This window comes from Micropterus salmoides, unplaced genomic scaffold (genome assembly GCF_014851395.1).
Source record: "Micropterus salmoides isolate LMB-PRFRI ecotype aquatic unplaced genomic scaffold, ASM1485139v1 Ms_hic_scaffold_16, whole genome shotgun sequence".
NCBI classification, from domain to species: Eukaryota; Metazoa; Chordata; class Actinopteri; order Centrarchiformes; family Centrarchidae; genus Micropterus; species Micropterus salmoides.
In genome coordinates this window covers 32855924-32872162 of record NW_024040707.1, presented here as the reverse complement: position 1 = coordinate 32872162, position 16239 = coordinate 32855924, and the positions used below count along the sequence as shown (strand labels likewise).

The 16239-nt window shown below is 44.4% G+C and overlaps 1 protein-coding gene across 2 annotated transcripts in view; it reads right to left on the bottom strand.

Annotated features, from left to right (window-relative positions):
- LOC119904994 (ephrin type-B receptor 2-like) overlaps positions 1 to 16239 on the bottom strand; it is a 60789-nt gene that overhangs the window by 8832 nt on the left and 35718 nt on the right. The window contains exons 5-12 of one of the 2 annotated variants that reach the window (XM_038721650.1): positions 15521 to 15856; positions 15249 to 15373; positions 7820 to 7982; positions 7597 to 7705; positions 7318 to 7385; positions 7021 to 7143; positions 6424 to 6671; positions 5544 to 5759 (exon numbers count right to left, since the gene is read on the bottom strand). In XM_038721650.1, the coding sequence (XP_038577578.1) occupies positions 5544 to 5759; positions 6424 to 6671; positions 7021 to 7143; positions 7318 to 7385; positions 7597 to 7705; positions 7820 to 7982; positions 15249 to 15373; positions 15521 to 15856 (1388 nt within the window). Of the gene's footprint in view, positions 1 to 5543; positions 5760 to 6423; positions 6672 to 7020; positions 7144 to 7317; positions 7386 to 7596; positions 7706 to 7819; positions 7983 to 15248; positions 15857 to 16239 lie in introns of both variants that reach the window. The other variant, XM_038721649.1, reaches the window with a different exon arrangement.

Sequence of the window (16239 nt, the reverse complement as noted above, 5' to 3'; positions counted from 1 at the left end):
AAGTGTGCTGATGCTGACACAGCTGGTTATCGAGGATGTATTTCTTTAAGTTTCGAGAGAAATTATTCAGATCTATAGAAAACTTTAGACTGTCAGGGAGTTGATTCCATTGTTTAATGGTTTTAAATGAAAAAGCTGTCTGTGCAAAGGCAGAGGATCTTTTTCGGGATAGCACAATTTCTGTGTGCAGTGGAACAGTTTATTCGGTTCGTTTGTTCACAATAAAGATTTATGAATTTTTTCATTGATGGTGGAGCAATATTATTAACAATTTTAAAAACAGTTCTCAAATTTGTATATCGAATTAGTGAGTCAAAACTTAATATTTTATATTTACTTAGAATATTGCAGTGGTGATAGCGAGAGGCTTTAATGCCTGATTATAGACCGATATAAGCGATTTAAGTGTAGTCTCGTTGGCCTGAGACCAACAGGACAAACAGTAAGTGATGTGTGAAGAGATCATAGCATTAAAATGCATAAAAGATGCTTTAGTTGTCAAACTGATCATCTTGTTGATAGTGCTGCAGGCTCGCTGCGAATGACACTGGACTCTGTAGCCCCTCTAAAAAAGAAAATACTAAAACAAAGACGGTTAGCTCCATGGTATAATACTGAAACTCGCAAATTAAAGCAAATATCACGGAAACTTGAGAGGAATTGGCGTTCCACCAAAGTGGAAAATTCTCGTTTAATTTGGCAAGATAGTCTTAAAACTTATAGGAAGGCCCTCCGTAATGCCAGAGCAGCGTACTCGTCATTAATGGAGGAAAATAGGAACAACCCCAGGTTTCTTTTCAGCACTGTAGCCAGGCTGACAGAGAGTCACAGCTCTATTGAGCCAAGTATTCCCATAGCTCTCAGTAGTTACGGCTTCATGAGCTTCTTTAATGATAAAATTCTAGCTATTAGAGACAAAATTCACTAAGACCTGCACTCAACTGGCACCGACTTATCTCTAAACTCAGGAACCTTAGAAACAGCTGTAGAACCAGATACATGTTTAGACTGTTTTGCTTCCCTCAATCTTTACCAACTAACTTCAATAATTTCTTCATCTAAACCATCAACCTGCCTCTTAGACCCCATCAACGACTAGGTTGCTTAAAGATGTTTTTACCCTTAGACAGCACCTCTATACTAGATATGATCAATCTATCTCTATCAACAGGCTATGTACCACAGTACTTTAAAGTAGCTGTAATTAAACCTCTTCTGAAAAAGCCCAAACTTGATCCGGATGTTTTAGCCAACTATAGACCTATATCTAACCTTCCATTTCTCTCTAAGGTTCTGGAGAAAACGGTTGCTAAACAGCTGTGTGACTTTCTACAGAGCAATAGTTTATTTGAGGATTTTCAGTCAGGATTTAGAGCTCATCATAGCACAGAGACAGCACTGGTGAAAATTACTAATGACCTCCTTATTGCATCAGACAAAGGACTTGTCTCTGTACTGGTTTTATTAGGTCTTAGTGCTGCATCTTCACTTTATATATGCTTCCTTTAGGCAATATTATCAGGAAATATTCCATAAGCTTTCATTGTTATGCAGATGATACTCAGTTATATCTATCGATCAAACCAGATGAAACTCAGCAGTTAGCTAAACTTCAAATGTGCCTTCAGGATATTAAAACCTGGATGACCTGTAATTTTCTAATGTTAAACTCAGATAAAACTGAAGTTATTGTTCTGGGGCCTAAGCACCTCCGTGACGCATTATCTAAAGATATAGTTTCCCTGGATGGCATCTCCCTGGCCTCCAGCACCACTGTGAGGAATCTTGGAGTTATCTTTGATCAGGACATGTCGTTTAAGTCTCACATTAAGCAAATTTCAAGGACCGCCTTATTTCACCTACGTAATATTGCGAAAATCAGGAACATCCTGTCTAAAAATGATGCAGAAAAACTAGTACATGCATTTGTTACTTCTAGGCTGGATTACTGCAATTCCTTATTATCAGGCTGCTCGAAAAAGTCCGTTAAGACTCTTCAGCTGATCCAGAATGCTGCAGCACGTGTTCTGACAGGAACCAGGAAAAGAGATCATATTTCTCCTGTTTTAGCTTCTTTGCATTGGCTTCCAGTAAAATCCAGAATAGAATTTAAAATCATTCTTCTTACCTACAAAGCTCTTAATGGTCAGGCATCATCTTATCTTAAAGAGCTCATAGTACCTTACTACCCCACCAGAGCACTGCGCTCCCAGAATGCAGGGTTACTTGTGGTTCCTAGAGTCTCCAAAAGTAGACTAGGAGCCAGAGCGTTCAGCTATCAAGCTCCTCTCCTGGGAACCAGGTTGTAGTTTGGGTTCAGGAGGCAGACACCATCTCCACATTTAAGAGTAGGCTTAAGACTTTCCTCTTTGATAAAGCTTATAGTTAGGGCTGGCTCAGGTGAGTCCTGAACCATCCCTTAGTTATGCTGCTATAGGCCTAGACTGCCGGGGGATTTCCCATGATGCACTGAGCTCCTCTCTCCTCTACTTTCTCTCCCTCTGTATGCAACCTCATCCCATTATTGCATGTTACTAACACAACTTCTCCCGTTTCTGGTAGTCTTGTGCTTTCTCGTCCCTCTCCTCTCTCCTCCTATCACTTCCTGCAGGTTTTCTGGCTCTGGAGCTGTGGAGTCTGGATCTATGGCTGCGGGTCACCTGCTGCCCCCGTGTTCCTGCTCGACACCCTCTGCTACAACAACTATTGTTACTAGTCCTGTTGTTATTATTGTTATTATAAATCATTAACATTACGACTGTTACCATTAACACTACTATAAATATCTGTACCATTTTTCATTTAGTCTATAGCAACATCACCTTTACTGTCTGTACCTCTGTGTGTGTGTGTATATTGTGTTGGCTGCCTCCCTCCCCTCTCTCTCTCTCCTTCCATCCCTCTCTTTTTCTCTCTGTTCCTCTCCTGCTCTCTCGCTCTCTCTCTCCCCCTCTCTCTCCTTCACCCCAACCGGTCGAGGCAGATGGCCGCCCACCCTGAGCCATGGTTCTGCTCGAGGTTTCTGCCTCTTAAAAGGAAGTTTTTCCTTGCCTCTGTCTCCTAGTGCTGCTCTTGGTGGGAACTGTTGGGCTTCTGTAAATAGCATCATAGAGTACGGTCTAGACCTGCTCTTTTATGAAAAGCGCTGTGAGATAACTGTTGTTGTGATTTGGCACTATATAAATAAAATGAATAAAATGAAACTATTCCTAATATGTCTAAAGATAGAGATATTATATTTAATAGAGTTGGTCATTATTTTAATATGTTTTTTAAAACTTAAGGTCTAAATGGACACCTAGATATTTTATCTCTTTCACGATGTTAATTTTTTGTCCATTAAAGTAAATGTTAGGCATATCTTTAACTTTATTGGACTTAATGAAATACATTCCAACAGTTTTTTCAGTATTTAGTGTTAAACAAGAAGATTTAAGCAAATTACTTATTTTGTCCATGGCTGAGGACAATTTAGTAGCTACTTGCTCCATGTCCCTCCCATGTACGTAGATGACAACATCATCTGCGTACATGATGATGTCTACGCCCTTGCACACAGCTGGAAGATCACTGATGTAAATACTGAACAACAAGGGTCCCAGAATTGATCCTTGCGGGGCCCCAGTTGTGATGGGCTTCAGAGAGAACAATAAATTTTTTACCCTAACACATTGCATCCGATTTGAAAGATATGATTGTATCCAATGCAATGTCTCCATGGACAGATTATACTTAGAGAGCTTAGTCAGGAGAACACTGTGGTTTACCATGTCAAAGACTTTTCGCAAGTCCAGAAACACGGCATCCACCGTGCCCCCTCCGTCCAAGTTGGCTTTTATGTTTTCCATCAGATAGCAGCAGGCTGCATCGGTGGAATGATTGCGTCTAAAGCCGAAATGCATGGGATGCAACAAATTATTACAATCTATGTGATCGGTTAGCTGCTCTATAATAGCTTTCTCAAGAATTTTAGATGCTACGGGCAATATACTAATAGGCCTGTAATTGCTAATTTAATTTTTGCCTGCAGATTTGTAAATTGGAGTTATAACTATATAACTCCAATTTACAAATCTTACAAATCAAAACCAATTTATAACTAATATAGCTGTTTTAAAGACACTGGGGAAGATACTTTCATCAATAGATTTATTCACAATATATGTAATAACTGGTGTTACAATCTCCATATGTGTTTTAATGAAAGAGCTATCAAGTCCCCAGAAATCTTTAGCTTTTGAGTTAGGTAAAGATTATATTATTTTATCTGTTTTAGAATAATCAGTGTGTTTAATACACAGAGCCTCATGATCGTAAATAGAGGGCTGAAGTGATGAACAGGGATGAGGCAATCCAGAGGCGTGTTGGATAATTTAATTCACTGAATCAATAAAATAGTTTGAAACTATTAGTCCATCCTTGTGGTTTTCAACATCTATTTTCAGCTCTATTATTCCACTCTTAGTTTGCATCTTTCCAGTTAATTTATCTCTAGTTTGCCAAAGTTGTTTAGAATTGCCCTTTGCTTCTTTAATTATATTCAGAAAAAACATTGCTTTTGCTTGTCTTAACTGTTGAGTAACTTTATTTCGAAGTCCCTTATAGATCAGGTGATCAGATCCCGTTTTATGGGATTTTTTAATGCTGAATCTCGACTTCTCATCAATTTCCATTGATTATCATTTAACCAAGGTAAATGAATTTTTCCTTTAGGCTTTACCTTTTTTTGTTCAGAATATTTAAAAACAAGCTGTTGAAACATCTTTATTAACTCACTAGAAACTGTATTACTGTCTTTATCATTTCAATCCAATTTACCTTTCTTATTTCATTATCAAACCTCTCAATATCTTTCCTGGGGATATAGAGTACAGATTCATTAATGTCAACCTTATTTAAATTTCGGTAGTGCGCTTTTGACAATTTCCTTGCAACTAATGTTAAATTATGATCAGAAAGACAAAAAAAATTAAATTATAAACTTTACCGATACGGTCAGCTTTGTTAGGAAAAACTAGATCAATAAGCGTTTGAGATGTCTTAGTAATCTGAGTTTCTTTTTCAATCATTTGTGTTAAATCTAATTTTTTTAATAAACTCTTTTAGTTTTTTTCTACCATTTTTATCAAACCAATTTATATTAAAATCCCCCATAAGAAGTATTTCTTTCACATCACATTTTAATCTGTATCTCTGTTGTTTGGTGAAAGCGTTTGAGAGACACGGCATGGATAGATGAAACGAGTGCACCGAATACCAAGATTTATCTGTGCACGATGTCTGTGCCAAAGCATCCGACAAGTTCTTTTTACGCAATGCCTCAGTACCATCTGGGGAAGGCGCATCTAACTTTAGAAGAAACCTGCGAAGTTCCAGGTCTATCCTCCGCCGTGCACAGTGTTGATGGCATACAGTTTTGTCCGTTTCTTTGTGTGTGCTTGTAAGAGTAACTCACTGCGATCGTGACTGCAGATCCACACATGAGTGAAACGCTATTTGCGCCATTAGTTCTTCCCCACCTCCAGGCTAAGACAAAGACTCACCAGAGCGCTGGTGTAGGTGGGGTCTGAAGTATCGTCCTCAAGGAAGCGCGACAGGCCGAAGTCAGACACTTTGCACACCAGGTTGCTGTTGACAAGGATGTTTCTTGCCGCCAGGTCTCGATGGACGTAGTTCATGTCACACAGGTACTTCATTCCTGCTGCTATGCCGCGCAGCATCCCCACCAGCTGGATCACCGTGAACTGCCCGTCATTTTGCTTTAAGAAACAGCAAAATGATGACTGAACATATTTCTACAAATCAACCACATGTCTCCCTGCTGGCTTGGAATCAGATCTCTTGTCTAATCTGTAGTTAGAATCGTTGGCTGTTACTGCAAGCTTCGACAGACTCTTTCATAGATCTTTTAATTTCACCTAGACAAAAGAACTCTATTGCATTTTCTCTTTATTAATTTTGAACCAAAACCTTAAAGTCGACTGCTGATCTGGTTGACTTGCTTGTATAGTATTTAATGGGCGTTGACCTAAACCTGGACGGAACCAAAGAAAGCCATGTTGACACAGATATTCCACTGACAGTAAAGTAATATGACACAGGAAGACAGGAAAAAAAAAAATCAGGTAACTAAGAATTGGACAAATTAGTAGGCTAACTGCTAACTACTGACGGTAGGAAGTTACTGCAGTGAGGCGAAAATATCTGAATTAGTAACTGGGTTATAACTGGCAGACTGGTGTCGGTGACAGAAACAGCATGAAGTTTCCGACAACGGTTGGGTTACCAGCTTCACACATATTCATTTACTTTCTTGTCTGCTTTGCTCTGAAAAAAGATGTTTCATTGCAGCTGGGACAGTTCACGAGTAGATCATGATCAGAGATCGGAGGCAGCTTTGTCATTAATGAGTGTTTCTTTTACCCTGAGGAAAGAGTCGAGGGATCCGTTCTCCATGAACTCAGTGATGATCATCGCAGGGCTGCTCTTGGTCACAACCCCTTCCAGATGGATGATGTTGGGGTGGTCGAACTGGCCCATGATGGATGCCTCGCTCAGGAAGTCCCTCCTCTGCCGGTCAGTGTAGCCCGCCTTCAGTGTCTTAATCGCCACCAGGATCTCCCTCTTCCCAGGCTGCCGGAGGTTTCCACTACACACCTCCCCAAACTCTCCTGACAGGAAGACAGTCAGTGGAAGGTTTTAATAAAGCACAGTTAGTTAGCGTGTTGGGTCATTTAAAGCCTCACTAAACTAGTATCACCATCAGATTTTTCTATGGCAAGGTTTTGACAGGACTTGACAGGAATGATACATACCATAATCTTGTTAGACAGTAATATAACATCTTGCAAAGATATGGCAAGGCATGTCCTGGGGTACTAGGCATTGAGTGCCCCCAGTGCCCTAATGAAGAGCTCCAATGAGTCCAGTAAAAAGTCCCCCTGTGAAAACCTCCACTCACTCCTCACCTGCCTTCTCTGATACCTGACATCATCCTTTTCATGCACTGTTTCCTTTTACCTGCACCGATAACTTGTTCAATCTTGACACAGGAAATTTCAATCTCCTTGGCAAACTCTCTGACCGCTTCATTAGGGTCTTCATATGTGAAGGGGTCAATGTAGATCTTCATTCCTGGTGACACTTCAACAGAGAGATAGAAGACACAGCAACAGAAATAGACACAAAAACTGAAACATAAAAACATTCCTGCATAGTTTACATCCTCTCCCAAACCAACACCTGTCCCTTGAAACGTCAGCGTTAGCGTCAGTTTGTCTGATAACAGCTGACTGCGGGCAGTGAAGTGAAACTTACTGTGGCCACTGGTGTAATGCTGGAGTTTGTCTGTGTACTCAGACTCTGTTCTGTCTGAATTCCTCCTGCTGGGGACAAAAACACAGACACTTCAACAGATCAGTCTCCATGAACAGAGCAACTCCATCCACTGATGAAGACCATGTAATGTGGACGAAGCTCTCCATCCATCACTAACTCGCTGACTACGTGTGTGGTTTAGTTTACTGTAGACATTGAACAACTAGCAATAGAAGTGCTGTACATGGTGTTCCACATGCTGTAAGACTGCTGGCTCACCTGCGGCAGACAATTATGAGGACAGTGATGGCGATGATGAAGACTACCCCTGCAGCAGCTGAACCAATGATGAGGGGGAGCTTCTCCTGGATACTGGAGTTATACTCCTCTACAGGTCAAAGATAGAAAAACAAAGAACATGAAATACGGACACGATCCATGGCTCGACTACCTGTTAGGAAGCCCCCAGTTGTTGGTCAGTAGGTCTGACGGTCATCCCTACCTTCAGTCATGGTTTGGAAGTACATTTTGCCACTAAAGCGTCCAAATCCAGCAACAGTCCTTGCCCGAACCTGAAAGACGTAGATAGTTCCGGGCTTCAAGCCTCGTATGACTGCAGTGTTGGTCTGACTCCTCGTTAGAGACGAATTCCACTCTGCCTGATTCTGCAACACATGCATCAGAAAATAATCAGACTACCGCGGTTTGAGATGATTCCTGAAAACATAATAAACTACAAGTGAGTCGGTCGAGCAGTAAGAGTGTTACTGGCGTGATGTCTCTGAGTCAGTAATGACTACGCCAATGTCACAAGATCGCTGACGTAATCTGTACTCCGCGCATGCGTTGGCGTCTGTAGCTACCTGTCGGAAGCTCCGTCTTAAACTGGACTCTTATCCAGTTTTAATCCACACTTTTTCGTTACATGTTTTATATCCTTTTTACTCAACTTAAGTTTTTAACTGAAGTTTTACGTGGGTTAAGGATTCTAGTCATCTGACATGGATTTTAAGCTAGATGACCATAAAAACACTATCAACGCTACTGATCACAACAAAGCTCCGGCGATTAACGTTATGCTAGCCGAGATAACTCTGCCCCTTGAGGACCGCACACTCCTTAAGAAAGCGAACAAAAAGATTGCTGACCTTATGGAAGACATCCGACGACTTTCAAAAGAACTCAAAGAGAAAGATTCCTTGCTGACTGGCTTTATGGATGTGGCTTCAGTACAAGCCAAAAAGATTTCTCTTAGCGCAACCGCTAACATCCAGGACACCGTGCTCTACCTTTCCAAGGCTTTCCTCCTGCTCGACTCCGAAGCATCAATCAACCTGGGCTGAAGTGGTGGTCCGTGGCTGCGAGAGAGACAGGGCTGCCTCTCCTCCGCACATCGGCCTCTCCAACCGCTATGCAGCCCTGTCTAACGACACTCCGGTCCATCCAGCGGATGCACCTGCGGCTTCGAGTCTCCCTGATACGGATCCCTTTCAGCAGATAGTGCCTGCCGACACTGTTGCATCTCCTCCACCAGCTACATTTCCTGCACTGGCGGCAGACGGTGATCAGCTGGGCCGCGGCCGTCATCCCGGTCAAAAATCCTCCGCTTCCCGACGTAGGATCCTGAAGGAGGCTGTGCTCAGAAGCTCCGCTGGCTCCGGAGGCCGTCTCTACCCTGCACCGTTGGGTAGCCCTTCTCTCAGGTCTGTTACTGCTACTCCAACACAACAAAATGTCTCTTTTTAAGACAGATGGACTTCACCCAAACAAACGGGGCTCAGAAATGTTAGCTGCTCACATACAGCATGTGGTGCGGTCCACACATGACTTACGTGAATGACTAATCATTCATGCAGCACACCTGGACACACCACCGCTCACTGAACAGATCTCTGCCTCACTGCCACAAACAACTGTCTCCACCTGCTGGCATGTAAAGCCGTCTCCTACCAGCGTTGTTCCACAGACTTCTATTCCTGTCATCATCACGCATAGACCAGTAAACCGAAATGTGCACATCCCCCACAGAAATAATAGTAATCTCTTAAGGATTAGGACAACTGCACCAACTCCAGCACCCAGAACAAACTCATTTAAAATGGCTCTCTTCAATGTGAGATCACTTTCAAGTAAGACTTTTATCTTAAATGATTTTATCTTGTCTGCAAATCTAGATTTTATGTTTTTAACTGAATCCTGGTTGCAGATGAATGACTATAGCCAGCTAGCTGAACTGTGTCCGCCTCAATATGATTGTTTTAGTCAACAGAGGGTCAGTGGTCGTGGTGGTGGGCTAGTGAGTGGGTATAGGAAAAATTTAAAATGTCATCAAGTACGCTGTGTTGAATTTAACTCCTTTGAAGTTCTCACTCTTAAAGTTGGAGGGCTGCATCATATTTGTTATAATTTATCGCCCCCTAAAACCGCCTGGAGGATTTTTATCAGAACTTCCTGAATTTTTATCTACTCTGGTTTTAAATTATGACAGAATTGTTCTTTGTGGCGATTTTAATATTCATGTTGATGACCCCACCAATGTTAATGCAACTGACCTTTTAAATATGGTCACTTCTTAACTTCAAACAACATGTCAAAGGGCAAACACATAACCGTGGTCATACACTGGACCTTTTACCCTGGGTGTCAGCATCTCCTATGTGGAATTAGTGGACATGACCATATCTGACCACAGATGTATTGTTTTTAGCTGCGATTCGCCTGTTACTCATGCCGCCTCACCAAGCTCCGTGTGTTCTCGCATCTTTAATGAACAAAGTGTTTCAAAGTTTTGCACATTCTTTCAGAGCCAAAGCCAACACCTGTCTGATTCCAACACCAACAATCTGGTCGATCACTTCAATCTTATCTGCTTGTATATAATATAGAATCATATCTGCGTCACAAAATATTACTGCTCCTCTAAAGGTTAGGCCTACGTCTAAAGCTAGTGAGCAACCCTGGATAAATGACAGCATTCACAGCCAAAAAAAGAGAATGCAGGAAAGCAGAGCGCAGATGGAAAAAATCCAGTTTCCAAGTCCATTACCTCAGTCTGAAGGATTTATTAATTAACTACAATAACATGGTTAAGGATGCGAGAACACACTATTTTTCTAAACTCATTACTACACATAAACACAATCCCAGGTTTCTGTTTAAGACTGTGGATCAGCTGATAAACCCAACCCCTCCTTGTGCCTCAGCTGGAAGTAATCATGACTGTGAATTGTTTTTATCTTATTTTACCAATAAGGTGGTGTCAATCAGAGCCTCTATTACCCCCGCGGCCTCTTACTCAGAGGTTCCTCACCAGCAACAAGACAGTTTTAACCAGTTTTATCCCATCGACTTGTCTGAGCTTTTAAAAACAGTATCACAAATGAGAGTGTCCTCCAGCCCACTTGATGTAATACCTACAAAGTTTTTACTGAAAGTAATAGATTCTGTTGGGCCCCATTTGATCTCTGTTTTTAACAGCTCCCTATCTACTGGTTGTGTCCCTGATTATTTTAAAACGGCTTGCGTGAACCCACTTTTAAAGAAACCTGGTTTAGATCCCTCCCTCCCACATAATTTTAGACCAATTTCAAAACTGCCTTTTATTGCAAAGCTTTTAGAAAGAATGTCCAAACAGCTGCTCACTGTACTGGAAAATAACAAATTATTTGAAAAGTTTTAGTCTGGTTTCAGGAAGTACCACAGCACTGAGACTGCCCTGCTTAAAGTCACCAATGACCTTTTAATGTCTGCTGAGGAAGGTATGTGCTCAGTCCTGGTACTCCTGGACCTTAGCGCTGCTTTTGACACCATTGATCACAACATCATGTTAGACAGACTGAGGCACTGGGTGGGGATCTCTGGTACTGCCCTAGAATGGTTTTCAAGTTTTGCGTGTCTGTAAACAACTATGTCTCTTCGTTCTGTCCAGTTAAATATGGTGTGCCTCAGGGGTCGGTCTTAGGACCCATTGTGTTTTCCTTGTATCTGCTTCCCCTTGGACATATTATCCATAAAAATGTTTTTTCTTTTCATATTTATGCTAATGACACACAAATGTCCTTGCTCATCAGACCCTGGGATGCTTAGTTCAAGTACCGACTGTCTTTGTGAAGTTAAAAAATGGATGTCAAATAATTTCCTCCAGCTGAACTCAGACAAAACAGAAATCCTGGTCATCGGGTTCCAGCAGATGGCAAATCAAATACTGCCATCTGCTGGTTCCCTAGTAAATCACATTAAGCCTGTGGCAAAGAACCTTGGTGTTTGGTTTGATAGTAATTTACACACCACAAAGCTTGTTCAATCATGTTTTTATCAACTTAGAAATATAGCAAAAATTCGATCTATGTTAACTTTTAAGGACACCGAGACCATTTTACACGCCTTCATCTCATCACGCCTGGATTATTGCAACAGCCTTTTCACCTGTTTAACCCAAAAATCTACTGATCGACTCCAGACTGTCCAGAACTCAGCTGCCAGGCTTTTAACCAGAACAAAGAAATATGACCACATTACTCCTATTTTAGCTTCACTACACTGGCTCCCAGTATGTTTTAGAATTGACTTTAAAATTCTATTGATCACTTTTAAAGCTCTTCATGGCCTCTCGCCTTGTTATATTTCTGACCTTTTAGTCCCATACGCACCAGAACGTACCTTGAGATCCTCGGGCAGAGGTCTGTTGTCTGGAACAGCCTGCCCGAGGAAATCAGGTCGGCACTTTAAACATTGGATGAACTGATTATTTTGTCTTTAATACAGATGATGCTGAGTCATTAATAAATAAATCATGATAAAAAGTTATGATAACTGATTATTTTTCCATGAGCCCACTGTTGTGGTGGCAGCCCGGCTGACGGTGAGTGTCCTGGTTTTTTCTCCTTTTTATCAGTTTTTCTGCTTTTTTCCTTGGTTTTCCCTCCCAGGTACACTCACCCTCGTCCTCCGTTTGGCTGGGCTCATCCACTGGCCCTCTCCTCCTCGGACTTCCCTCACGGCGTCCTCCCGGTTCCCCCGCCTCTCCTCGCTTCCTCGGCCCCTGTGTCCCCCGGCTCCCTGGCCCCCTGACTCCTTGGTTCCCCCGTGCCTGTGCTTCCCCGACGTCCTCCTCTCCCTCCACTCCAGTCCCTCTCTCCCTTTTTCCCTCAATAAACCTCCTTCCCTCAGAGTGCTGCATTTGGGTCCTCTCTGTCCACACACCACGCAATCCCATAACAGAACGATCAAGCCACGCATGGACCCAGCACGCTCACCCTCCCTCCTCTCCACCGACTCCTCGGAATTTGAGTCCTGGCTCCGGGACTTCTTCAAGCTGAAAGAGCTGTGGAAGGGAGCCATAAATGACGGCCTGAAGAAAGCTTTCCGCGCCAGGGCTCAACAGCTGCTGTGGGCTGAGCCTCGCCTGAGGGATTTCGTCACACCATGGGATGCCAGTTTCCTCCACGCCCTAGCCCTTCCCCCCTGCCAAGGAGCCCCCAAGCGCGCCCCTCCCGGTGTCTGCGTCTGGGCCGTCACCTTGGCCTGAACTCAGTGATCGCTGGACCGGAGGTGGGTCCGGCGGCCGTTAGCCCCTCCACGGAGGATCTCTGCCAGGTGAGGACCCTCACGGACAGTCTCCTCGGGGACTTAGGGGCGGAGGATTGGCACAAGAGGCTGGACGCGCTAGTCGCCTTCGAGAAGGCTCTGGGTCAACAACCGCGCCTACTGCGTACTCCCCAACCTGCTTGCACCGCTAGCCTCCAGCCTATCCCTCCTAGTCCCCAACCTGCTAGCCCCCAGTTTGATCCAGGTCCCCAGCTCACTAGCGCCGCTATCCCCCAGCCTGTTCCTCGGCCCGCTAGCGCCGCTATCCCCCAGCCTGTTCCTCGGCCCGCTAGCGCCGCTAGCCTCCAGCCTATCCCTCCTAATCCCCCAACCTGCTAGCGCCTCTGGCCCCCAGCCTGTCCTTGATCCCCAGCCAGTCAGCCCCCAGCCTGTCCCTAATCCCCCAACCTGCTAGCGCCGCCAGCCTCCAGCCTGTCCCTAATACCCCAACCTGCTAGCGCCTCTGGCCCCCAGCCTGTCCTTGATCCCCAGCCAGTCAGCCCCCAGCCTGTCCCTAATCCCCCAACCTGCTAGCGCCGCCAGCCTCCAGCCTGTCCCTAATACCCCAACCTGCTAGCGCCGCCAGCCTCCAGCCTGTCCCCCCACGATCCCTTGCCCCTTAGGGCCGCTAGCCCCCATGCCCTGTTGGCGGATGGACCGGCCGACCCCTGCTCCTCGTGTTCTGTTGGCGGACGGACCGGCTTCAGCCCCGCCGGCTCCCCGGCCTCTGGAGAAGTCGCCACGCCCGGCTCCCTGCCCGGCTCCCCGGCCTCTGGAGAGGCCGTCTCGTCCCTTAGCCCAGCCCTCGGGCCGCCCGCCGGACCCTCCTGGCTTCCCCGGTCCGCCCTCGGCCTGCCTGCCGGACCCTCCTGGCTCCGGTTCCCCTGCATCTCCTCGCTTCCTCGGCCCCTGTGTCCCCCGGCTCCCTGGCCCCCTGTCTCCTTGGTTCCCCGTGCCTGTGCTTCCCCGACGTCCTCCTCTCCCTCCAGTCCCTCTCTCCCTTTTTCCCTCAAACCTCCTTCCCTCAGAGTGCTGCATTTGGGTCCTCTCTGTCCACACAACACGTAATCCCATAACACCCACTCTGTTATTATAACATTACCTAGTTTATTTGGTAGCTTATTTAACAGCTTATTGGACTGTAACTCTTCTTCTACAGCTAGAGATGCGCAGATTGATCAGCTGGGGACTGAAATAGGCCGTTTATTTCTGCTTACTCTGCCCCCACCAGTGACCAGGGCCGAGCAGTGTCAAATATCCAATTTTCTGCCGGTCACATTGAATGTTACACAGCCACACACACAGGCTAAAACATGTCTTAGGTGTGTGGAAGTTATTCACGAGAGTGAAGAAGACGCAACGCTCACTACATCTGCAGAGAAACACACAGAAAGAGACGCTGTGGATAGTGTAAAGCAGGGAGCAGGTAAAGCAACAGTGAACACAGCTGTTGGTGACGATGTCATTCAGACCAGGATGGTCTCTATTGGTAATTAACAACAAACCTCTTCCACACGCCGCTCATCTGCTGCTGTGAAAACGGAATCGCGGGTGAGAAACCAAACGCGAGTTCTGTTAAATAAAGCTACTGACAGATAAAGTCAGAGCAGACAGAAAGAGACAGACAGGTATGTGCTTGTGTGTCTGATGGGAAAAGCAAGGTGAGCAGATTACTGTAGTCTGTGATTAAGCACAAAAATAAATTGGAGAATTAAGTAGAATTAAAATGGTGTGCAATTTATTTTCAGCTCCTTCCAGTGAAAATGTTATATTATAATCAGTGTTTCATTATGACCATACAATTGAGACCAATGAGAACAGCCAATATTTATACTGGTGCTGATGGGGATCATAATAAAAATAGATTTTTCCAATAAATAGTTACAAAAATGTTTGTGCATGCTGTCAGTTATAGATCCTAGAAAGAATCAGTAATTGGAATCTGCCAGGAAAATAATCTGTGCAGATCTTACTATTTTTATATATATATATATATATATATATATATACTATATGTGTGTGTGTGTGTGTGTGTGTATATAAGAGACATCTTCTATCCCAGAAGAAACCTAAATTACTATGTAGCCTAGAGGACACAAGTTATTTAGGATAATATGACCACGTCGTGAGCCTATGAACTTAAGTCATATTTAAACAAATATTGCTTTGTGTTGTTGGCCAGAAAGATAATAGCAAGACTTCCTTCTGTGTACATGTATCCTATAAAAATACAATTTTGGCTGTATTACTTGTGTCCCCTTGAAAAATTGCTCTTTTATTTATGTTTATTGTCCCCCCCCCTACTGTGAGATGAGATTTACGCCCATGCATCAGCACTGATGTACCTTCTCGTAGTACTGCAGTTCGTAGTCCAGGATAATTCCGTTGGGCTGATCAGGCTGTGACCAGGACAGAGTGATGCTGTTGGGGCTTCTGCTGACCTGGTGTATGATGGACACTGATGATGGTGCTGAGAACAAGACAAGAGGAAGCACAGTTAGTGGCTGAAGAGAAAATACAGGCTGCTGGAAATGTTGGACCTCCTCATGACAGCTCATCAAATCACTGAGCATCGTTAACGTGGAGTTATGGCATGTGAAACGATGGGTAGCCTCACCGGCCTGGTTGGTGGTGATGTTGACGGACGTGTACTGCGGTGAATAAGGGCTCTGGTCAGATACTCCGTTGACAGCTTGTATTTCAAAGGTGTACTGGGTGTGAGCCAGGAGGTCGCTGATGTGAACACGGTGGTTGGTCAGTCCCAGCTGACGCGGGACAAACTGCACGTTGTCCCCACAGCGAGTGCAGCCGCCCCGGCCGCTGCCACAGCTCTTACATATGATGTTGTAGACGACGTCCTCTCGGCCACCGCCCTCCTGTGGCGGGCTCCACTCCAGCCTCAGAGAGGTCTCATTCACTATGGAGATGATGTTTTGTGGAGCTGATGGGACAGCTGGAAGAGAAGAAAATGATTACTATCCTCCAAAAACACTATTGTAATTGTAGGGCCGGTTACTTACGAGTACTTATCATTCTTTATTTGCCTCTACTTTCCCTCACTGCGGATTCCTGCCTTATACACATGTGGTTTAACTAATGCCCTAAATATGGTACGATACATGCACATAAATAAGACAGTCTAAGGTACTTGGCATCTTGGAAGGGGCGGCTGTGGCTCAGGAGGGTAGAGCGGGTTTGCCGTTAATCGGAAGGCCAGGGGTTCAATCCCTGGCTCCCCCTGGTTGCGTGTCGAAGTGTCCTTGGGCAAGATACTGAACCCCGATTTGCCCCTGGCGGCTGTTCCGCCAGCGTATGAGTGAGTGTGAATGTTAGTTT